This window comes from Ovis aries, chromosome 2 (genome assembly GCF_016772045.2).
Source record: "Ovis aries strain OAR_USU_Benz2616 breed Rambouillet chromosome 2, ARS-UI_Ramb_v3.0, whole genome shotgun sequence".
Lineage (NCBI taxonomy): Eukaryota > Metazoa > Chordata > Mammalia > Artiodactyla > Bovidae > Ovis > Ovis aries.
Genome location: NC_056055.1, coordinates 50,062,916 through 50,086,482, shown reverse-complemented (window position 1 = coordinate 50,086,482; position 23,567 = coordinate 50,062,916). Strand labels below are relative to the sequence as shown.

Genomic DNA, 23,567 nt, shown 5'->3' with positions numbered 1-23,567 from the left:
GGGCAGTCTGCTCAGTGGTGGAGATTTTACTTGGCCCCTCCCCCTCCAATCCTCCTCCCTCTCACCTTCTTGGAACGTTAATCTCCTCTGAATTGCAAAGTTGTTTTATTTCTTCTTATGGCTGCTATTGATATACATTACCTCCTAGAATATGTGTCATCTGTCTTTAGAATTCTGAGGTTGAGGGGAAATTTTAGAACTGTAGACCAGTTGGTAACCTGGTATATGGAGGTATGGGTGAGGACATTAACTTAGAAGCCAGGAGGGTCTTCACCAAATGGTCTTTGACCAACCATTACCCTCTTTAGCCTGCTAGGAAAATGGGGGTTGACAGTACCTGTCCTGGATGCTGCTCGTAAAAATCAAACACTGTGAGACGGTGAGAAATTGTCATGTGGCTATTAAGGCCCATGAGAAGGTATGAGATCATCCCTCAAACATGATCCATTTTAGAGGTGAATACACTGAGACACAAAAAGTGGAAGTTATCTGGACAGGGTTACTCAGCAAATAAGTGCCAAGGCTCAGTCCAGGGTCCAGGTCTCCTTCCTCTGTCCCCCAGCCCTTCCCTGCAACCTTCCTGCCTCAGCCCCCTCTTTCTGGACCACTATGAAGAGCTATCATTCAAGCACAAAATGCATTTTCCATTTTCCCACCACTCTATACACTCTAAGCAAGAGAAGCCATCTGAGGTTACATCTTTCCTATGATTCCCAGCAACCTTTGCAAACTGTTTTTCCAACCCTAAAACCCAGAAGCAGCTCAGAACCACCATCAGAGCCGCTGTCTGGGTGGAGCTGGAAGAGCCCACCCCAGAAGGTGACTCCAGGTGATCTGATGCACCTGCTGCTGCATCAAGCCTCAGCTCCCTCTGCCCACGGAGATGCAGCCTAAATTAAGGCCCACAGAGCTCAAAACAGTGCAGAAGCTTCTCTCCTTACCAGTTCTTAACGATGAGCAGGCAGGTCTAATTTTAGCAGAGAAGACTCATAGAATGTGAGAAACAGAAGGGACTTTCAGATCATCTTGTCTTGTGGTTCTTAGCTCCCACTGAGCATCAGAAATCATCCACGGAGATTAAAAATACATCTCCAGGGATTAGATCAGTTTGTCCAGGAGGACCACTGGTGGTGTTGTAAAGTTCCTTTGTATGTGTAGCCATGATTGAGAACCAGTGGTCTAGTCTTACCCCTCATTGTACAGGAGAAGCTGAAACCCAGAAAGCGGAGTGGACTTATCCAAGGACGCAGCAGCATCAGGGGCAGAGTCAGGACTGGAACTTGGGTCTCTTGACTCTTCACTAAAGCTTCCCATGTTGTCTCTCTAACTAGAAATTGCATCTAATGAAATGGCCGGGGGAGGTTTTTTTTTCTTTTTAATGAACAAATGTTTACCAAATATCATCTTCTGAAAGAGGTCCAAGACAGAGAATACTCTTCCCTGATCTCTGGAAGCCCACAGTCCAGTAGGGGAGGAACACATATACCCAGATAGCGCTAACTCTGTTGACTATGACTGTGACAGGGACACCAGGTGCTATGAGAGAGCTAGAGGGAAGGAGGAATCCAGGAGCACTTCCGGGAAGGAAGCATTATTCCAGACTTAACGGATGGGGAGGAAGAGTTGTTAGATCAGATACTGGATGTTCAGTTGGATTTGAATTTCAGATAAACAAGTTTCTCATAGAAAAAGTTCTCAAATGCTAAATGGGGCACACTCATATCAGAACATTATTAATTGTTTATCTGAAATTATAGCTTAACTGGGTATCCTGTAATTTTATTTGCTAAATCTCAAAACTCTCCAGTGCGGGGGTGGGCTGCATTTCAGCGATGCGTAGTGTAGATGGAAAGAGGCTCGCCAGCAAATGGGTGGTGTTGGCAGAAGCAGGAGCAGCCACTGAGCAGTGGCCGCTGGTGTTGCCAGAACAGAAAGGTCTGGGCGAGGGAAAAGGCTACTGAAGCAGGGCCAGCCCAGGGAGGATGGGTGAAGCCAGGCTTTGGGGTCACAAAACGTCATCCTCCCAAGTGAACACTGCGCCAGCCTCACAGTCCCACAAGCCTGTCCCTGCCCTCTGTGATCAATGCTCCGCATTCAGCCTGAGTAACAGGAGCCTGAGTCAGACCATCTCACTCCCAGTTCAGGCCGCACCTAGACAAAGATATCTGAACTTCTTATCTCGACCTAGAAGGCCCTGTAGGGTGTGACCTGGCCTATTTGAATCAAATCTACTCCAAAGCATTGTTGTAAAGATTCAGGGGGATGACGTCAGGCAGTGTTCTCAACATTGGCTGCCCACTGAAACCTGGAGAGCTTTTTACATTTTTATTGGAGTATAGTTTTGATTGATTTACAATGCTGTGTTATTATGCGGAGCTTTTAAAAAGGCAGATGCTTGGCCCCAGCCCTGGGGATTGTGGTTTCCTTGGTCTGGGGTAGTCTGGGCATCAGGAGTTTCAAAAGATTCCCAGTGATTCAGGTGCACAGTGATTGAGGGTCACTTCTGGACGGTATGCTCTCTAGCCCCACAGAAGCAGCTGGTGAGGGCATGGTGCCCTCTGCCGCAGGTCCAGCTTCACCTCCATCCATCTTCAGTTTCCCCCTCTCTCCCTGGCCTGTGGCTTCCTACCCACCATCCCTCTGTCCAAAATATTCTACCTTCTTTTCACTCTGCCAGTGTCTCATCGCTCCCATCCCTCTGTCCTCTTCTCCCAGAACACATTGAACTTTCTCTTTACAACACTCAGCATACTCTGCACCTATGTTTTCAGTTGTGACTTACTTAGTCTCTAGCTCCCTGCAGATTGTAGGCTACATGGCAGAGGCCCTGTCTCTCTTACTCCTCGCTATCCCCACCCCCACCCCACCCCAGCCCGGAGCCGGACACATGATGCTGGCACTCAGTAAATGCCGAACAAATGAATGGATGAAAGAATGACTGATCAGGAGAAGGGTACGGTCAGGCTTGCATTTCCAGAGAGATCTTCCTGACTGCTCTGTGCTGTACGCTGCTGGGGGAGGGTCAGAAGAGACCAGAGCCAGCATACCAGTGAATCCACAGCTGGAATCACTGGCGAGAACTGATAGGGCCTCAACCAGGACAGAGGTGATGGAGTGGGAGATGGGACAAATGAGGGATCCCGTACAGGAGGGTCAGGATTTGGGGGGAAGGGTGCCATGTGACTGAGGTTCCGCCCCAGGGGACAGCCAGGATAAGAAGATGAGAAAGAGGAGTTCTGTTTTGGCCAAGTTGGGTTGGACATGTCAGGGGGACACCTAGGAATCTGAGGCCAGGGACTAGAGACACCTAGGCTGGGGATGGAGATTGGACAGTCACATCAATAGAGGCAAGAATAAAACCAAAGTGTTTCTTGCCATTTCTGTGAGCAAAACTTTCTGGGGCATGGAATGTCTGTGCCTGGGAAGCTGTCTGTCTGAGAAGCGCGTCACGGGCCCTTGTGTCCCCGCAGCTATCCTCGGCATGCACACGCTCATGAGCAACCAGCAGTACTACCAGGCCTTGGGCAGCAGCTCCATCGTGAACAAGGAGGGACTCAACAGTGAGTACCGGCCCCGCTCCCTGCCCCACTGCGAGGGCATCTCGGAAGTGAGGGATCCTCCAGAGTCTTGCTACCTCCTCTCACTCTCTGCAATCTCATTGCAGAAGATGTCAAATTCTGCTAGCTAAAACTGCCCACCTCTTCTTTTTACTCTCCTGGGATCCTTGTGACTTGATTACAAAGGCCTTCCCCATCCCAATATTATCAGAACATCCTCCTTTATTTTCTTCTGTACGTTTTAGAGATTTACTTCTTATACTCCACTTCATAATCCTCCTGGAGTTCATGTTTGTGTGCGGTGTGAAATGAGATCAAGCTTTCACTCTCGTATATCAATATTCCATTGTCCCAGCACCACTCCTTGCGAAGTCCGTCCTCTCGCCTCTGGCTTGGGGCTCCACCCGGATCATAAATGTCCATGTGTCCACATGGGTCTGTCTCTGGGTGCCTCTCTTGCTCCGCAAGTCTTGTCCTTTCCTGTGCCAACATCGCATTGTCTGAATTGCTCCACTGCATTGTTCCAAGCTGGCAGTTTGGCCCCAGAGAGAAATAAAGGCGCCCAAAGCACAATTACCCTTTCCTCTGTTAGGCCTACACGTTTCTTTCCCATCCAGTCTTCATTTTATCCTCGCAGGAACCCACTGGGTAGAACGACTGTCCACACTCTACCGTGAGGACACCGAGCTTCAGACAGTTTAGTGAATTCCCCTAGTTCTTGCAAGTTGGCAGAGGCATTATCCAAGTAGGGCCCAGACTCCTGGCCCAATCCCTCACCATCCTCCTCCTACCCTCCCCTCAGTAGCCCCCGAGAGGCCCAGCCTTCCATGTCCCTGAGCTCGACTGCCACTTCCTTCTGATGTCCTGTGTTGAGAGGAAATGACGCCCCATCTCTGTGAGCCATCTCCCTGTTGTCGGTCACTCTAGGTGTGATCAAACCTACACAGTACAAGCCTGTGCCTGATGAAGAACCAAATGCCACCGACGTGGAAGAAACACTGGAGAGAATAAAGAACAATGACCCGAAACTTGAAGAGGTCAACCTCAACAACATCCGGGTGAGGCCCCCTTCACTCTACTTCCCCCGTTGTGGGAATGTGGGGAAAGCCGAGTCCACTCAGAACCAGACAGCCCAGACCAGACTGCACACAGACAGCAGTGTCCTGCTTAAACTCTGGGTGCTTCTGGATCAGGAATAGAGGCAAAACTTTGGGGAAGGAGGACAGTATAAACCAGCACAGCCCATCATCTCGGTTTCCTTTGGGGCCTGACATCAGACCCAGGTGTTCACCACAGCCAACCCAGCTTCAACTCTGGAAACCCACCACCTTATCCACAACACTGAGAGTTTCTCAGAGATAAATCATGAGTCAGACACATATGGCTGCAGGGATCTCAAGGCTGGAAAAGCCTGGTGCCCACCAGGTTCATGGGGTAACCCAAGCCTGGGGAGGGGCCTAACCCTGAACCTGCATCTCATGCACGTATTCAGCCTCATTCTGCAACCCTAGATGGGAACCATTGGCCCAGCGTCCAAAGTCATGCTCTAGGCTGTTGGCCCACATCTCTTTGGACCCTTCCTGTGTGACCACCAGGCAGAGCGGGGACGGCTGGGCAGGCTGTGGGAGGAATGCAGAAGCAGGCCCAGCTGCCTGCTCACCTGCTCAGCCCGGGAGCCAGAGAGATTAGTTCTCAAAGGGGGTGGATGTAAGCTAAGAAGTGGGCCCCTCACTTCCCCGCTCTCTTTTCCTTTCTTCTCCGCTTTCTTTTAAGTGGCTGCCAGCCTCCTGGCATAATCAGATTGGAAACCTGCAACTGCCGTGTCTCCTCCACCTGGCCTCCCTGCGCTTTGCTCCCATGGGGGCTAAAGTGACGCTCTGAAATGCGAGATCCATTCGGGTGCCTCCACTATCTGCCATGTGCGCTGTGGGAGACACTGGCACAATTCAGAACTGTGCACCCTGGCCACGTCTATGGGCTCAGAGAAGTGTGGGATGGGGGGACCTGGCCACGGCCCTGTGCCTTCACCGTGGGGCCTCAGGCAAGGGCTCGCCCGTTTCTCCTCTGCATGTGAGGCAGTTGGACTAGGTCAGTGGTATTCACTTGAGATTAACAAAGTAATAAATGCCAGTGCCCAGTCCCTCTCCCCACAGAGATTCTGATTTTATTGGTCCAGGGCAGGCCTGAGCATCAGCATTTTATGAAAGTTCCCTAGCACCTCCAATGTGTACTAGGGCTGAGACCCTTTGGGACAGATGTCTCTTAAAGATTGTCTAGGGCAATGCCCCACCTTCGTTTACGGAAACAAACTCAGAGAGGGGCAGAGACTCCCCCAGAGTCACACAGCAAGTCAGCAACATTGCCTATTGCACACACCCACAGGCCTGAGCTCTCGGCACAACACTCTCCTGCACCTTTGCCTTGATGTTTTCCTGCTCCTTCGGTCTCTACAAAGAGAAAACTACAGGTGCTATCTGAAATGTTCAGGGAAGACTTTCTCAATCTGTTTATCAGAAAGTTCTCTCCAAATCTCAGCCATCTAGGGCAAAGCAGGAACCCTTTGCCCATTCAGCTCTTTGGTCAGGGACATGCTGGGCGTCAGGTTGCATCAGTTGTGAGAGAATTACTGCACCATCTCTTTGCCTTGCCTGCCCCTGGCAGGACTGCTGGTCACTACTTGGCTTTCTCTCTGCAGAATATCCCCATACCCACTCTCAAGGCATATGCAGAAGCCCTCAAAGAGAACTCGTATGTGAAGAAGTTCAGCATCGTGGGAACACGGAGCAATGACCCTGTGGCATTTGTATGTACCTTTCTGTTCTGTTGCATTGAGAGTGGGAGGCATAGAAACAGGAAAGTTGACATTTGTGGCCTCAGGACTGGCCATGTGCCACTGATGAAGGACCCTTGTGGTGAGCTGTGATGTGGTGAAAGACACAGGGCTAGGAGCCAGGAGGGAGTGTGGACAGAACAGCCATTAGCCAGGCACCATCTGTACATTATCCTAGTTAATCTCCACAATCATCCCAGATCCCAGAAATGCAGGGCTCCCCACTTTACAGGTGAAGAACCCAGGGTAGAGGGAGCTCAGACAACTTGCTTTATCCAAAGTTTCACAGCAAGTGAGAAGTGGAGTTGAGGTTTAAATGCAAGTCACATGGACCTTAAAGTTGGATCTCTGTCTCCACTCAGGGTGTAGACAAGGGCCTGCCTCTCCCTGGTCCTCAGTTTCTCCATATCTAAAACTATTGTCTTCATTGGTGGTTTCCAGTGTTCAATTTTATTTGATCTTTCCTGTGTCTTAAAAATAATTCAGATTAGATTCAGTTCAGTTCATTTCAGTTGCTCACTCATGTCTGACTCTTTGTGATGCCTTGGACTGCAGCACATAAGGCTTCTCTGTTCATCACCAACTCCCAGAGCCTGCTCAAACTCATGTCCATCAAGTCGGTGATGCCATCCAACCATCTCATCCTCTGTCGTCCCCTTCTCTTCATGCCTTCAATCTTTCCCAGCATCAGGGTCTTTTCCATTCAGTCAATTCTTCATATCAGATGGCCAATATATTGGAGTTTCAACTTCAGCATCAGTCTTTCCAATAAATATTCAGGACTGATTTCTTTAGGGTTGACTGGTTTGATCTCCTTGCTGTCCAAGGGACTCTCAAGAGTCTTCTCCAACACCACAGTTCAAAAGCATCAATTCTTCTGCACTCAGCTTTCTTTATAGTCCAACTCTCACATCCATACATGACCACTGGAGAAACCATAGCTTTGACTAGAAGGATCTTTGTCAGCAAAGTAATGTCTCTGCTTTTTAATATGCTGTCTAGGTTGGTCATAGCTTTTCTTCCAAGGAGCAAGTGTCTTTTAATTTCATGGTTGCAGTCACCATCTGCAGTAATTTCGGAGCCCCTAAAAATAAAGCCTGTCACTGTTTCCACTGTTTCCCTATCTATTTGCCATGATGTGATGGGACTGGAAACAGTGAAAAAGTGGCTGACTTTATTTTTTCTGGGTTCCAAAATCACTGCATATGGTGATTGCAGCCATGAAATTAAAAGACATTTACTCCTTGGAAGGAAAGTTATGACCAACCTAGACAACATATTAAAAAGCAGAGACATTACTTTGCCGACAAAGGTCCATCTAGTCAAGGCTATGGTGTTTCCAGTAGTCATGTATGGATGTGGGAGTTAGACTATAAAGAAGGCTGAATGCTGAAGAATTGATGCTTTTGAGCTGGGGTGTTGGAGAAGACTCTTGAGAGTCCTTTGGACTACAATGAGATCCAACCAGTCCATCCTAAAGGAGATCAATCCTGGGTGTTCATTGGAAGGACTGATGCTGAAGCTGAAACTCCAGTACTTTGGCCACCTGATGCAAAAACCTGACTCATTGGAAAAGACCCTGATGCTGGGAAAGATTGAGGGCAGGAGGAGAAAGGGATGACAGAAGATGAGATGGTTGGATGGCATCACTGACTCAATTGACATGGGTTTGGATGAACTCCGGGAGTTGGTGATGGACAGGGAGGCCTGGTGTGCTGTGGTTCATGGGGTTGCAAAGAGTCGGACATGACTGAGCGACTGAACTGAACTGAACTGATGGGACTGGATGCCATGATCTTCATTTCTTGAATGTTGAGTTTTAAGCCAGCTTTTTCACTCTCCCCTTTCACTTTCATCAAGAGCTCTTTAATTCTTCTTCACTTTCTGCCATGAGAATGGTATCATCTGCATATCTGAGGTTATTGATATTTCTCCCTGTAATCTTGTTTCCAGCTTGTGCTTCATCCAGCCCAGGGTTTCTCATGATGTACTCTGCATATAAATTAACCCTGCATATAAGCAGGGTGACAATATGCAGCCTTGATGATCTCCTTTCCTAATTTAGAACTGTCAGTTGTCCCATGTCTGGTTCTATCTCCTGCTTCTTGACCTGCATACAGACTTCTCGGGAGGCAGGTAAGGTGGTCTGGTATTCCCATCTCTTGAAGAATTTTCCACAGTTTGTTGTGATCCATACAGTCAAAGGCTTTAGTGCAATCAGTAAAGCAGAAGTAGATGTTTTTCTGGAATTCTCTTGCCTTTTCTAAGATCCAAAGGATGTTGGAAATTTGATCTCTGATTAGATTAAATTGTATTTATTATAAAGTAGCCATCAACTCCTTTTTTTAAAATATTCAAGGCATATTTACGGAGTGTTTATGTCCAGCACTGAATTAGGCTCTGAGAATACAACTGTGACCAAGATAGTCACAGCTCCTACTTTCATGAATGTAATGGTCCAAAACAGACAGATAAAGAATAACAGTACAGTATGATTATTACAATACTCATAGCAGGTTAAAAGGTACATGAATTAGCCTACCAGCCATGGCAATTAAACATTTAGTAGCAATCAGTTTTGTTGGTATCCACAAAATAACTTGCTGGAATTTCAACTGGGATTACATTGAATCTGTATCAAAATGGAAAGAACTGATATCTTGACAATACTGAGGTTTCTTGTACATGGAATATATCTCCATTTATTTAGTTCTTCTTTAATTTCATACAACAGAGTTTTGTAGTTTAGCTCATATAGATCTTGTACATATTTTGTTAGCTTTATACCTAAGTACTTCATTGTTTGGGGTAATAACAAAAATGGTATTGTACTTTAAATTTTAAATTCCACTTGTTCATTGCTATCTATGGGAAGCAGCTGACTTTTCTTTATTAACCATATCCTGCAACCTTGCTATAATTGCTTATTAGTTCCAGGAGTTTTCTTTGTCAGTTATTTTGTATTTTCTGTGTAACCAATAATGTTATTTGCAAACAAGTGCAGTTCAGTTGCTCAGTTGTGTCCGACTCTTTGCAACCCCATGGACTACAGCACACCAGGCTTCCCCATCCATCACCAACTCCTGAAGCCTGCTCAAATTCACATCCATTGAATTGGTGATGCCATCCAACCATCTCATCTTTGCAAACAAAGATAGTTTTATTTCATCTTCCCAATTTATATGCTTTTAATTTCCTTTTCTTGCCTTAGTGCATTGGACAGAACTTCTGTTACAATGTTGAAAAAGAGGGCTGAGAGGGGGCATATTTGCCTTGTACCTAATCTTAGAAATAGTTTCAAATTTCTTACCACTAAGTATGAAGTTAACTGTAGGGGGTTTTTTTTTGTAGATAATCTTTATCAATTTGATGTAATTGCTCTCTGTTCCTAGCTTACTGAGACTTTATCATGCATGGATGTTGGATTTTGTCAAATGCTTGTTTTGCATCTATTGAAATGACTGTTTTTTCTCTTTTAGCTTGTTGATGTGATGGAATATCCCGCTTAGTCATAATTCAAAATACTTTTTAATTTATGTTGAGATTTCTTCTTTGATCCATGTGTTATTTAGAAGTGTGTTGCTTAATCTCCATGTATTAGGGGAGTTTTCTACTTATCTTTTTGTTATTGAATTTCTAGTTTGATTCCATTATGGTCTGAGAACAGACATTGTATGATTTCTGTTCTTTTAAATTTGTTATAGTGTGTTTTGTGGCCCAGAATGTGGTCTATTTTGGTGAATGTTCCAGTGTGCATGAGAAGAATGTGTATTCTGCTATTGTTGGATGAAATAGTCTATAGATGGCAATTATATCTAGTTGATTGATGGTGGTGTTGTGTTCAGTTATATCTTTCCTTGTCTTTGACCTGCTAGAGCTGTCCATATCTACAGAGGTGTATGGAAGTCTCCAGCTATGATAGTGGATTCATCTCTCTCTCTCTCTTTGCAATTCTATTATTTTTTGCCTCATATAGTTTGATGCTCTGTTATTAGGCACATTCTCATTAAGAATGAGAATGTCTTCTTGGATAATTGAGCTCATACTATCCTTCTTTATCCTGATAGATTTCCTTACTTTGAAGTCCATTCATAGCAATCAATTATTTTCTCATTTTTAAAATACATAGGACATTTCCTTGGTTGTTTTCAAAATGATAGAAATAGCTCATAGTCTCTCACTGCTGCCAGTGGAGAACCTCTGGTTAGATGTTCTCTGACCTCAGGATATCTCCAGTGGATCCTGAGTGTGCCCACAGAGACACAGCTGGCAGTCACATGCTCTGTCCACTGCTGTCACTGGCTCAGAAACCAAGCCCATCTGTGCTGGCAGTCAGCTTGGCTCCACAAATATTTACGGGGAATTGACCCTGTGCCAGGTCAACAGCTGATGTCATACCCTTCGCACCAGGATACCCATTGTTGAAGATGAAAATACTTCTGGAACAATTGGTAACAAGCTACCGGAGCTCCATTAGTGTCCGCACTGCCTGCCCCAGCTCTTCTCCTGCCCATTTCTTTACTCTGGTCCGGCAGACAGAGTTGACACCTGGTATGACACTGCCTATAGGGCCAGCTCAGTCACTAATATGTCTACCTGGATCAGCCTGCTATACTTACATACTAGCTGTCAAGTATTTTGATTATCAGGCCACACCTTTCCTGGGGAGCAAGAGGGATGTTGTGGGTGGGCACAGACTGGGTCCATCCCCTCAGGAGGGTCCAACCTACACAGGGTTGGAGAGAACGCTGACATGTCATCCTGGAGCACACGAAAGCAGGGGAGCTGAGGATTGGGGCTCTGAAGGCATCCTAGGAGCTGAGCCTTGCGAAGCCTTCAGCAGGCAGGGCCAGTGGGAAGGGCATTCCTGGACCAGATCGTCATTTCAGACAACCAGGACCCACTGATCTTACATCCTGGCTCATCAGCTGCTGGTGTCTCCTTTCCTCCATGACACATCGTTTCCACCACCTGCTAATTACTTCATTTCCTCCAGAGGCTCTGATTGTCATCTACACCCCCTGGCTGAAGTCCTCCAACGTGCTGGGGCCACCTGAGCTTCTGTCTTCCGATTTGCCCTGGTCACTTGCCCAGTGGGATGGCTTCCCAGGCTCCCCTCTCTGCTGTTCAAAGAGAATGACAACTCCATGGAATTCCAACAGGGTCACAGAAAAGACAAGTTGAAAGCATATAGGGAACTTGGGACTCCACTAGTCCAGTGACCAGTGACTGAGGACCTATTGTGTGCTGAGCACTGTGTGGGTGGGAGGCTCCCTTGGGGTGATTGAGGTGCACCAACAGCCCACCAAGAGTATATAGGCTAATGGAGGAGACAAAACCTCTATAAAAACGACTCTAAACACAGGAACACAAGTTCCATGAGGGAGGTTATGGATAAAGTCTGTGAGGTTCAACAGGGCAGGCACAGCAAGCTAGGGGGAAAGACTCTTAGAGAAAGGGGCATTGAGAATGGCCTGGAAGGATGGACAGGGTTTGGACAAGTGAAGCAGAAAGGAAGGGCATTCCAGGTGATAGGGAAGGATGAGGAAAGGCAGAGTAGAGGGAGAGTGCTGGGTGCTGGGGAAACTGAGGGCACCACCACCAAGAGGGGCAGCTGGAGTTGAGGCTGATCAGGGTGGAGGAACCAGGTAATAGAAGATTTGGATGCAGGTTAAGGAGCTGAAACTCTCCAGCTGGGGTCTGGAGCCACAGCAAGCCAGAGGAGAGGAGAGACACAGAATGGTGCTTGGTGAAGGAAGTTAAGGAGATCTTCTTGCTGGTCCCTGACTGTGTGTGAAGGACTCTCACTCCCAGCAAGGCTCCCTCAATATTTTAGGTTCTACCCACAGGGGTTCCAGCCTTGATCAGGTAATTCACGGTACCCTACCTTTACTCCTATGGTCCAAGGCCCTTGCCGAGATGCTCAAGGTGAACAAGGTGTTGAAGACTCTGAACGTGGAATCCAACTTCATTTCCGGAGCTGGGATCCTGCGTTTAGTGGAAGCACTTCCATACAACACTTCTCTGGTGGAACTGAAGATCGATAACCAGGTGAGATGGGCAAGGGCCTCCTTGTGTCCCTCACTCGATGCTTGCAGTTCCGCATTTTTTCATTTGCTGCTGTAGGGACTGGACAGAGCAGCTGCTGCTGCTTATGAAAGCTCCAGAGCCCAGCTTTAAAGAGCCCTCCAAGGTCATCCAGTCCATACCCTCTACATGCTCACAGTTCCTTCTTCATCATTCCCACCAAGTGCTCCACTAGCTTCTGCTTGGGTACCCCTAATGAGGGGAGGCTCACTCTTTATTGAGATCACCCCTTTCATTTTTAGTGAGAATATCCTTCCTTATATCCAGTAGAAGTCAGCTCCCTATAAGTCCTGTTTGTTGAGCTTAATTCCGTTCTCTGCGGCATATAGGGTATATCTGATGCACAGATCTTATAAACCGCTGGAGCCTTCCTCACTAGGCAAAACAACACTATTTTTACCCATCACCCCACCCACACCACTCAGTGGGCTTTTGAATACCATCAAGGTTATTCCCTGGGCAAATTCTAGTTTACCTTTTTCCTTACAGGGTTATCATTTCTCTATAACTTGCATAGTTCAGTCATTTATTTTCAGGGCGACCATTTCAGTTCTAACTTTCTAAGATGATACTAATAACAGTATCATGTCTGTTGCACGTGTTGAGGGTTCCCTGTGGGCCAGGCCATGTGCTGTGCATCTTATACACATCATCTCTGATCTTCCCAACTGCCCTGCAGGATGTGAGTGTTATCCGTCTCAGTTTTCAGAAAAGAAAATGGCCCAGAGAAGCTGAAGGCTAGCAGCTTTCTCAGGGCTGCCAAGTGAGCACTTTCAGAAGCAGGATTTGAATGCAGGTCTCTGACTCTGAAGCCCACTCTTTTCCGGTACAGCATGTTGCTTCTAGTGCTAAAATGCTTTCTTCTTTATGGTTTGATAGAGAACCTGCTTTTTTTCCCTACATGAAAATGTTTGCTGAATGGTCATATAAATGTGTGTATAGGAAAAAGATTGGATGAAATAGAACAAAATTGTATACAGTGGTTGTCCCTGAATGAGATTATCTCTACTTTTTATCCTCATTAAAAAAATACTACAAATGTATAGAAAAGTGCATAGAAGTTAAATCCACAGCTTAACGACTCATAGGCAGGTAACCTGCGTCAAGAGGTTAAGCATCACCAGCTTCCAGAAGACTTGGGCGGTGCCTTCCCTGGTGGCTCAGATGGTAAAAATCTGCCTGCAATGTGAGATACCCAGGTTCGATCCCTGGGTTGGAAAGATCCCCTGGCGAACAGAATGGCTACCCATTCCAGTATTCTAGCCTGGAGAATTCCATGGACAGAGGAGCTCAATGAACTACAGTTTGGACATGACTGAGCGACTAACACTTCTCGCAATCTTAAACCTTCACAAGTCTTTACAGTTTGCTCCCTACTTACTTTCATGGCTCCATGACTTAGAGCTATACTTTTCTCTCCCCAGGAACGTCCCCCCCTGCCCTGACCCCTTCTCTGCCTAGAGAAATCCTCCTCTTCCTTCTGATTGGGCTGCAGTCGCTCCTTCTCCCACTGGTCCTAGAGCCAGCCTGAACCACCTTGTTGGAGCTGACTGTATATATTCCTTCCCAACTCCACTTGAGTGATGGCACACTGGTACCTTGAAGTTGCTCCTAGTGAGAGCATTTACACTGTGGATATTGGCAAACACTACAAATCCAACCTTTGTTTCCCCCCCCCCCCCCCCTCCCCCGCCTCGCAAGAGCCAGCATTTAACTGCTTTCTCCCTTCAGCCTGCCACAGGGCCTCTGAGCCTCCCCACGGAGAGAGTTTAAGAGCTCCTTTCCTGATTCTCCTAGCACTTTGGCTTTCTTGTGAGCTTCTCAGAAGCAGGGGCTGTGTCTAAGTCATCTCCATATCCCAGTACCCAGTTCAGAACTTGGTCCTGCAGTGGCACTTGATAAACAGGGCTGCCCTGGATGGTTGTATATGTTGTTCACTGTCTAATGAGGAGATGGGACAAAACCCAACTCATAATCTACTCTTTAAAATTTCGTACAGGACTTTATTCATCCAAAGAAGGCACTTTTCTCTAATTCATAAAGAGAGGCCATATGAGCCTGCAGCAGCCGTGTCATGTGAATTTGCTGCATTAAATTCTTTCCATCCCTCACATGCCAGTAGCCTGCTGCTGTAGCACCCATTCCCAGCCCCCATTGCTTCCATCCTTTCTTCCATTGCTGACCCTGCTCTATTGCAGGCAGAGGGGGCAGATCAGATGGAACAAAGGCATGTAACATGCCTGGCAGTAGCCTTAGGCCAAGCCCTGGGATTGGCTACTCATGTGACACCAGGTCTACCCGGGCAGGGAGTCAGGATCTACGCAGCGTCAGCTGAAACCTGATTCCTGGGGCAGAATGTCGGCCAAAGATGACCCAGAGCATTCGCTTCAGGTCATTGTGGTGGCAGCTTACAGGGAGCAAGCTGCCCACTTCCCCTCCCATTGCTTCCCCGCCGGAGACAGAGCCCGAGCCGACCATCACCCTCACCCCAGCTAAACATCCGTGCAAGGACATCCACTTCCCTGAGCCGCAGTTGCCTCGTTTGTAAAATGGGGATAATAAGAATCTCTACTTCTAAGGAGCTAAGAGGTGAATACTATGAAGTTGTTCACTTTTATATTTACTCTGAAGGTGACCAAGGGAGTTTACACATTATTCTAAGAGTTAATGTACTGAGCAGGTACCATGTATCCATTATCTCATTTAATGCTGGCAAAGACTCTCTGGGTGGATGTCACAGCCTACCCTAGTATTGTGGATGAAGAAACTGAGGCCCAGGCATGCTATGTAACCTGCCTGAGGTCATATAGGAAGTAAGAGAGGCAAAGTTAGAATCCAGGTCTATGTGACTCTGAAGTCCATGAACTGTGCCTGTCTGGGTTCTTAAATCTACTGTAGTTTTGTGCAGGTCTTGGTTCTTCTCAGCTGTCCTTTTCCCTTGGTGCCAGGCCAGAGCACTGGTCACCACCTGCTCCCACCCCATCCTAGGACTGTCTCCCTTTGTTTTATCTCAGGGTTTAGTAAGTGCCTGCTGTACCCAGGGCTGTGCTGGCCTCTGTGTGTGAATACTGGCTCTGTTCTCTTGAGATTCCACACTGGATGAGATGACAGACAAGTGTGCAGTTGATCATCCAGCCAGGTGCTCTAGCAAGCCGCACACGGTGGGGTACTGTGGGGAAAATTTTCAGTCAGGAGCAGGCATCAGGGAGGGCTTCTTGGAGGAGGTGGAATTTGAGATAAACCCTAGGGTGGACAGTATGTCAGAGGGTAAAGTGGAGGCCATGGCATTCCCCAGTGTAGGGAACCACATGAACAAAGAGAAGGAGAGAGGACAGCTGTAGAGTCAGTTCAGAATCAACTAATGGGATAGCCTGAGGAAAGCCAGAAAGGGAGCTGGGGGGAGCCCAAAGGGCTGGGAGTGGGCAGTTCGAGGGGAAGTGGCCTGTGGGCTGTCATCAGCACCCATCACAGTCATGCTCTGCAAAGACGGTTCCCGGCTGGATGGGAGAGGGTTGGGGGCAGGAAGAGGGCATCAGGGCTTGGAGACCAGAGGGGGCTTTGACCACCCACATGCAGGGGGGCCGTGAGGAGGTACTCCTGGGAGCCTGAGTCTAGAGACTGGACTGAGACCTGGTGGGGGACGTGGGGGGCTGAAACGGGACTCGAGAAGGGGGCTCTGCTTGCTTGGGCTAGGGGAAGGCCACCCATGCCTCTCTCAGTGCCCCAGGAGGTGTGGGCTCTGGGGGAGTGTGGCCAAGAGGAGGTGATGAGTGGTGCTGGATTTATTCCTCGTTCTTGTTAGTCACCGAGGTCCCCAGAGGCCACAGCTTTCTCCTCAGCCCTGTGCCTGTAACCTGTGTCAGAGTCCTCCCTTCTCCTTATACGGCCAAGGAGAGGGACTCGGGGAGTTCTGCCCAGGGTGACACAGAGCCTTGCAGGCTGGTTCAGAACACAGACTCAGGATAGGACTCTGAGGCTGCTTATTGACTCAGCCAGGCTCTCTTTTACTTCCATGCTCTTGCTGCCTGGAGTCACCCTGGGGCAGCAGGAGGTGCAGGGGGCTGGCTGCAGCTGAGGGCTCTGAGACATGCCTAGTCCAGCCCCCCTTTTGCAGATAGGGAAACCAAGGATTTGAGAAGGGATGGGACATGCCCAATGTCACGAATCAGGTTAGGCTCAGAACTGGGCTGGAACTGAAGCACCCAGCTTCCAAACAGGCTGTGTTAATGAACAGACAGGAGAGACCCTCCTCCAGCGCGCAGGAGGTAGGCAGGACACATGGGGTACCTGCAGGCCCATCCGTCCCAAGCCAACCATGTCCCAAGCGGCAGCTCTTTGCCCCTCTTGATCCACTCCCCTCTCCCACAGAGCTCCCTCCAGCAGGCCCTTCCCAGGACACTTGGGCATGGGACACTCTCCCTGCCCCTCAGCAGAGACAAGGCCTGAAAATAGGCTCCCTCTCCACATGAAGACATGTGCAAAGTCTAGGGGGATTTCGCTGGGTGTCTCGCATTTCATTCCAGTATTTGACAGGAAGAGTATGCTTAATATTTTGAAAAAAAGCTAAAGGAAGTGGATCATGTTTTCTTGTTTTTCCAGATTGGATTGTTTTCCTAGTGGAAATAAATTTAGAAAACAAAAGCTATGCTAGAATGGGATCCTGAAGGTTTTCACACATGGTGACACCCATTAATTTTAGATTCCACACTCAGGGCAGCTTTTAAAATGAGGCTGAATATAGCTTTTGGTTTTGCAAGATATAAGGAAAACACACTCTTGAAAAGTAAGAGAGCAAGACCAACTGTGTTTTGTTTTGTTCCTTATAGTTTTAGCTTCTAAGCAGCAGCTCTCCGTCTGTGCATAGTTTTTGAGTCTGTAGTCTCATTTTGTATTGAAGTAATTCAGTCTGGGAGTATTCAGCCTCCTTGAGAGGACAGGCGTGTGTTACTGTCCCTTCCTCTAAATGCCAATTATGTTCTTTTACTGCCCTCACTCTAAGGGAGAGATGAGATGAAGTCAGTGGAAGTGATAGAGAAAACCCTTTTCCTATGCAGATTGGAATAAACCAGAATAAAGATCTGTGACAGTGACCACCTCACACCATGTCAGGGCCCCACTGCAGGCTGTGTTTGGAAAAGCTAGGCAGGAGACAGGCTGGCCCAGGGGCCCCCTGGCTTCAAATCTCTGACATTTGAAGTCAAGCAAGGGATCGAGTCCTAGCTAAGCCCCAGCTGTGTCATGTTCTTTCTGTGCAATGGGGGGAAGTCACTTATTGTATCCATGCCTCAGTTTCCTTACATGTAAAATGGGAATAATACTCCTACTCGCCTAATAGGGCTATGCCTCATATACCTGACATATAGTCTTTTCTCAATCAAGGGGGGAAATGTTTCTATTGTTAATTAGGCCCAGTCAGTGGTGGAAGGGTTGGGTGGGGAGGACCGACATCCGAGAGATTCTAGCTTATGCAAGGAACAACTTTTAACCACTTTCTTTTCCTCTCTTATTCCCTCTCTTCCTTTCCTACTTGAGTTTATTTTTTATTGAAGTTAACTTTTATATACTGAAGCAAATGCATCTTGAGTAGACAACTCAGTGGATTTACGAATTTATGTGTAGCTGTGTGATTACCACCAAGTTCAAGATGCGGAACACTTCAGCACCCCAGCAGACTCCCTCAGGCCCCTTTGCCAATCAGCACCCTGCAAATGCGTGAATATTTTAATTCCTGTCATCAGAGATGAGTTTTGCCTGTTCTTAAACTTCATATAAATGGAATCTTTCTGTGTCTGGCTTTTTTTGGTCAACATTGTCTGTGAGTCTATCAGTTATCTACAGCTGTGTAACAAAGTATGCTCCCTTCCCCCAAAAAACTTAGCCACTTAAAACAACATGAACACGCATTTAGCTCACAATTTCTGAGTCAGGAATCCAGAAGCAATTTGACTGCATAGATTTAGCCCAATCTCTAATGAGATTACAGTCAAGGCTTGACCAATGCTGGAGGAACTGCTTCCAAGTGGCTTCTTCCATGGCTGTTGGCAGGAAGCCTCAGCTACTTGCCATGTGGACCTCTCCATAGGGCTGCTTGAGTGTCCTCATGGTATGGCAGCTAACTTCTCCCTGAGCTAGCGATCCAAGGCAGAGAAAGAAGAAAGCCAAGCCAAAAATGCCTTTTATGAGCCAAAACCTTGGAAGTTACACAATCACTCCTGCCATGTTCTGTCTGTTAGAAATGAGTCATTAAGCAAAGCCACCCTCAAGGGGATAGGAATTAGGCTCTACCTTTTGAAGGGAGAAGTGTCAAAGACCTTGCAGCCTTTTATTTTCTGGCTGCATTGGGTCTTTGTTGCTGCACTCGGGCTACTCTTCATTGTGGTGTGTGGGCTTCTCATTGCGGTGTCTTCTCTTACTGTGGAGCACGGGCTTTAGAGAGCCCTGGCTCAGTAGTTGCAGTGCATGGGCTTCGTTGCTCTGCAGCATGGGGGATCTTCCTAGACCAGGGATCAAACCCATGTCCCCTGCATTGGTGGGCTAATTCTTAACCACTGGACCACCAGGGCAGTCCTGCAGGCATTTTTTAATTGGCAGAGTGAGAATCATTTCTATCCTTTTTCATTGCTGCAGTTTGACCAGAAGGGCCTTTCTAACCAGCAGAGCAACCCAAGGATGGAGCAGGCAACTCAAAGAGTGGTGTACTCGCATCCCCAGGGGTGTGTGTAAGTGGAACAAAACAATCTGGCAGCTGTAATAAAGGAGGGAACGTTAATATCAGCCAGGATTTGGGACTCTGAAGTTGGATTAGATAATTCCCAAGGCTCCTTTCTGTTGTTTTTTCAAGTGTTCTCAGTTGTCCATATTTTCTGGATTAAAGAAAAGGCCATAACCAGCCCCATGAAATGTATCAAGTGAGCTTCTCGGTGTCCATGGCACCTCTGCCCAGCTCCAGGTCACAGCTCAGTTGCACCTGAGTTGTTGGATGGTTGTTTCATTAAGTAGTGAATCTGATCATCTTCTCCTCAGATTGATAATACATGGTCAGAGTAAAGGCTGAGGGAGCAAGAGGTGTCATATACCGCTGAAGGGCACATCAGTGTTTGTGTCCTTTGGGCAGGGCAGTCACACATTTAATTCAAAATATGCCTATCGTTTTAACCCACCAATACTATATCTCCACATCCAGCCTGAAGAATACTCCTCCCTCTCCAGCAAAGCCCACTCCTGCATTGTGTATGACAGGGAAAACTGGAAGCAAATGAAATTATCTGTCTCTACTAGGACATCCCATGAAGCAGTTAGAAGGAATGAGGTAGTTCTCCATGTGCTGACCTGGAAAGATTCCAGAAAACATTAAATGAAAAAGATAAGTTACAGAACAATAAGTACAGTATGAATCCATTAAAGGAAAAAATGAAAAATAAGAAAAATCTGTATATTTTTGTTACATATTGCATAGAAAAAAAAATCCATAGGAACATATCCTGTTGGCCATGGTGGTTTCTTCTGTGGAAAGTGGGTAGGAATGAGGATAAATGATGTGAAGGGAGACTTTTAATTTATTTCATCTGCTTTAGTATCATTAGAATTGTTAATAATGAGATTATATTTACTCACACGTTTTCAAGCATGTCTGAAGTGGGGCAAGAGTTCTTCCCAATGCCCTCTCCCTGGCCCTACTGCCTGAGTCCGCTGCTCCACTTCAGTCTCCCCGCAAGAGGCTCCTAAGTGTCTTATACACACGGTCAAGGTCACCTCTTAATTTGTTATGCCATCCCAAGCAAGCTAGTGATAGACTCAGTGCAGGCTCTGGAGGCCTTAAAGGTCACGGAGCCTAAGCCTCCCCCAGCAACATCTAGGAGACCCTGATGGGATGCAGTCTGCCATCTCTTCACACACCTCCAGGGACAAGCAGTCCACTGCCTCGCCAGCCACTGTTGATGGCTAGATGGCAATCTGCACGCCAAGCCAAGTCTACCTTATGAGCTCTTTCAGAGGCACTCAGCTGAAGTGGGAACTAGCCAGGCTCTGGGGTAAACTGTGCAAATCCTTTCTGCAACTGACTAGCTCTGTGATTGGAGGGAAATTTCTTAATATCTCTGCTTATCTTGTCTCTTGTTTGTAAGATGAAAGTTATAAGAATACTACATATTCCATTGGTTTCTAGGGAAGAGAAATTGACTTAGCTTATGTAAAGTGCTTATGCCATGCCTAGGACATAATGATCCCTAGATAATAAGAGACCAGAGTCTTAGTCCTGACTCTGTCCACAAGGCCCCCTCTCTCATCTATGAAGTGATTGACATTCTTCTAGTCTCAGAGTCCCTGGAGAAAGGAAGGGCTTGAGAAGGTAGTAAGTAGGAACCTTCTTAAGATGTATGCACATTTTCTATTTTAATGTAAAAATGTGGTTTGGGTCGGAGATTAACACTCCAGGCAGACAGGCTGTGATTATCTAATGTACCCTCTGGCACACACCTGACATGTCTGCATGTATTCCAGGGCTGTCGGAGAAGGTGATGCTGGAGCATCCTCTGAAGTCCTTCCAGCTCCAGCTTCAGCTCTAGCCTTGGCTCTCATTTAAGCAGAGAAAGCACAGTCTGGCTTCCATATACACACAGGCTCAGTTTACTCATCCCCAAGTCCAGGGTTGCCTATTCTTGCCTGCCCTGCCGATCTCCCAGGGAAGGTGGGGCAGTTGAAAGGGGCAGTTTGCATCTGAGTGCTTCGTGCTCTCATCCAGGTAGCACGATGTGTCAGCTTTGCCGAAGCGGCCCCTGCAGTCACTGGCAGTCCCTCCACTTGGGACACTGGTGCTTTAAAGACTAGTCCATCCTGCTTTCTAGCAGAGCTTGCCTGACAAGTGACAGCAAGGAGAGCCAGGCTTCCTGCTTAGTGGGGTGGGCGGGGGACATGCCAGTTCCTTCCTGGGGTCTCAGACAGTCTGTATCATCTGCCAGACCAAGCCGGCCAGAGCCCAGGACTGTGCTGGGTCCTTCGAGGACAGCACTGAGCTCTTCCCAGCACGATCAGAAGCCTTGCCAGAGGGGGCTGATGGAATCTTACTGTCCTGCCCTGGTCTGCAATTCCGGCTCTGTCTGAACCTACACAAGCTCCAGTGAACTCAGGATACCTGGGAGGAGTTCTCTATCAACAGTCTCAACTGCAGTTCCACACTTGTCCTTTTGGATATTGGGCTGATGTATCTTCTCAACCTCCCCAAGTTCCTGTGCACTAGTTCAATGCCTTGACCTTGCCCTAGAGACACAGGGTACTATGTGCTCTCTAAGGGCTCACAGTCTAGGTTAGCAACCATCCAACAGAATTTTGTGTTGATGGAAGTGTTCTGTATCTGCACCAATATGGCAACCACTAGCCAGTTGCTCTTGCACACTTGAAATAGAAATGTGCATTAAATAGAAAATGTGCATACTTCTTAAGAAGCTTCCTACTTACTACCTTTCTCAAGCCCTTCCTTTCTCCAGGGACTCTGAGACTAGAACTGAATTTTAAATTTTATTTCACTTTTAATTGAAGTATAGTTGCTTTACAATATTATAGTTTCAGATGTACTGTGATTCAGAATTTTTACAGATTATATCCCATTATAAGTTATTACAAGATAATGTCTATAATTCCCTATGCTCTACAAGATGTCCTTGTTGCTTATCTATTTTATATGCGGTGGTTTGTAGCTCTTAATCCCCTATCGATATACTGCCACTCCCCACTTCTCTATCCCCTCTGGTAACCACTAGTTTGTTTTCTATATCCGTGAGCCTGTTCCTATTTTACTGTATATATTCATTTGTATTTTTTTAGATTCCATATAAAATTTATTTAAAAATTTTTTTAATCAAAAATGAGCAGAGAATCTGGATAGTTTCCCATGGAAGACATACAGATGACCAACAGGTACATAAAGAGTTGCACAAAATCACTAATCATCAGGGAAATACAAATCAAACCACAATGAGCTATCACCTCACACCTGTTAGAATGGCTATTATCAAAAAGAGAAGAATTAATAAGTTTTGGAGAGGATATGGAAAAAGGGAACCCTTGTGCACCATTGGTGGCAATTACAATTGGTGCAGCCACTATGGAAAATAGTATGGCTGTTCCTCAAAAAATTAGAACCATCATACAATCCAGCAATTTCACTTCTGGGTGTTTATCCAAAGAAAATGAAAACACTAATTTGAAAAGATATGTATCCCTATTCACTACACCAGTATTTACAATAGCCAAAACATGGAAACAACCAAAGTGTGCGTTGCTGGGTGAATAGATAAAGTAAATGTGGTATATCCAATAGGATATTATTTAGTCATAAAAAGAATGAATTTTTGCCATTAGTGACAGTGTGGATGGACCTAGAGGATATTGTGTGAAGTGAATTCAGAGAAATATAGATACCATATCCTCTCATTTGTGGAATCTAAGGAAAAAAAAAAAAGATAACAGAGAACAGATTGGAGGTTGCTAGAGGCAGTGGGTAAGGGGTGGGTGAAATGGGTGAAAGATGTCAAAAGGTACAAACTTCCATTAATAAGGTGGGAGGGGGGTTCAGGATGGAGGAACACATAACACCCATGGTAGATTCAAGTCAATGTATGGCAAAACCAACACAGTATTGTAAAGTAAAATAAATAAATTAATTTTTAAAAAGTAATGCATGGAGGTGTAATGTATGATGATTATAGTTAATAATATTATATTGCATGTTTTAAGGTTTCTAAGATAGTACTTTTTTTTTTTGGTTGTGTGGTTTGTGGGATCTCAGTTTCCTAATCAGGGACTGAACCTGGGCCATAGCAGTGAAAATCCAGAATCCTAATCACTGGGCCACCAGGGAACTCCCAAGACTAAATCTTAGAAGTTCTCATAATAAGAAACTATGTATGTAACTATGTATGGGGACGGATGTTAACTAGACTTAGTGTAGTAATCATTTCACAGTGTATATAAATATCAAATCATTATACTATATGTCTGAAACTAATGTTATGTCATTTAAAAAAAGATTTATGGAGGAGGAAATGGCAACCCACTCCAGTATTTTTGCCTAGAGAATCCCATGGACAGAGGAGCCT

General features: G+C 46.5%; 1 protein-coding gene across 3 annotated transcripts in view; it reads left to right on the top strand.

Moving 5' to 3' along the window:
• TMOD1 (tropomodulin 1) overlaps window positions 1–23,567 on the top strand; it is a 90,933-nt gene that overhangs the window by 55,225 nt on the left and 12,141 nt on the right. For all 3 annotated transcript variants that reach the window (XM_042243218.1, XM_004004235.5, XM_012120639.4), the window contains exons 5-8: window positions 3,471–3,560; window positions 4,485–4,615; window positions 6,253–6,360; window positions 12,295–12,438. In XM_042243218.1, coding sequence (XP_042099152.1) covers window positions 3,471–3,560; window positions 4,485–4,615; window positions 6,253–6,360; window positions 12,295–12,438 — 473 coding nt within the window. The remainder of the gene's footprint in view (window positions 1–3,470; window positions 3,561–4,484; window positions 4,616–6,252; window positions 6,361–12,294; window positions 12,439–23,567) is intronic.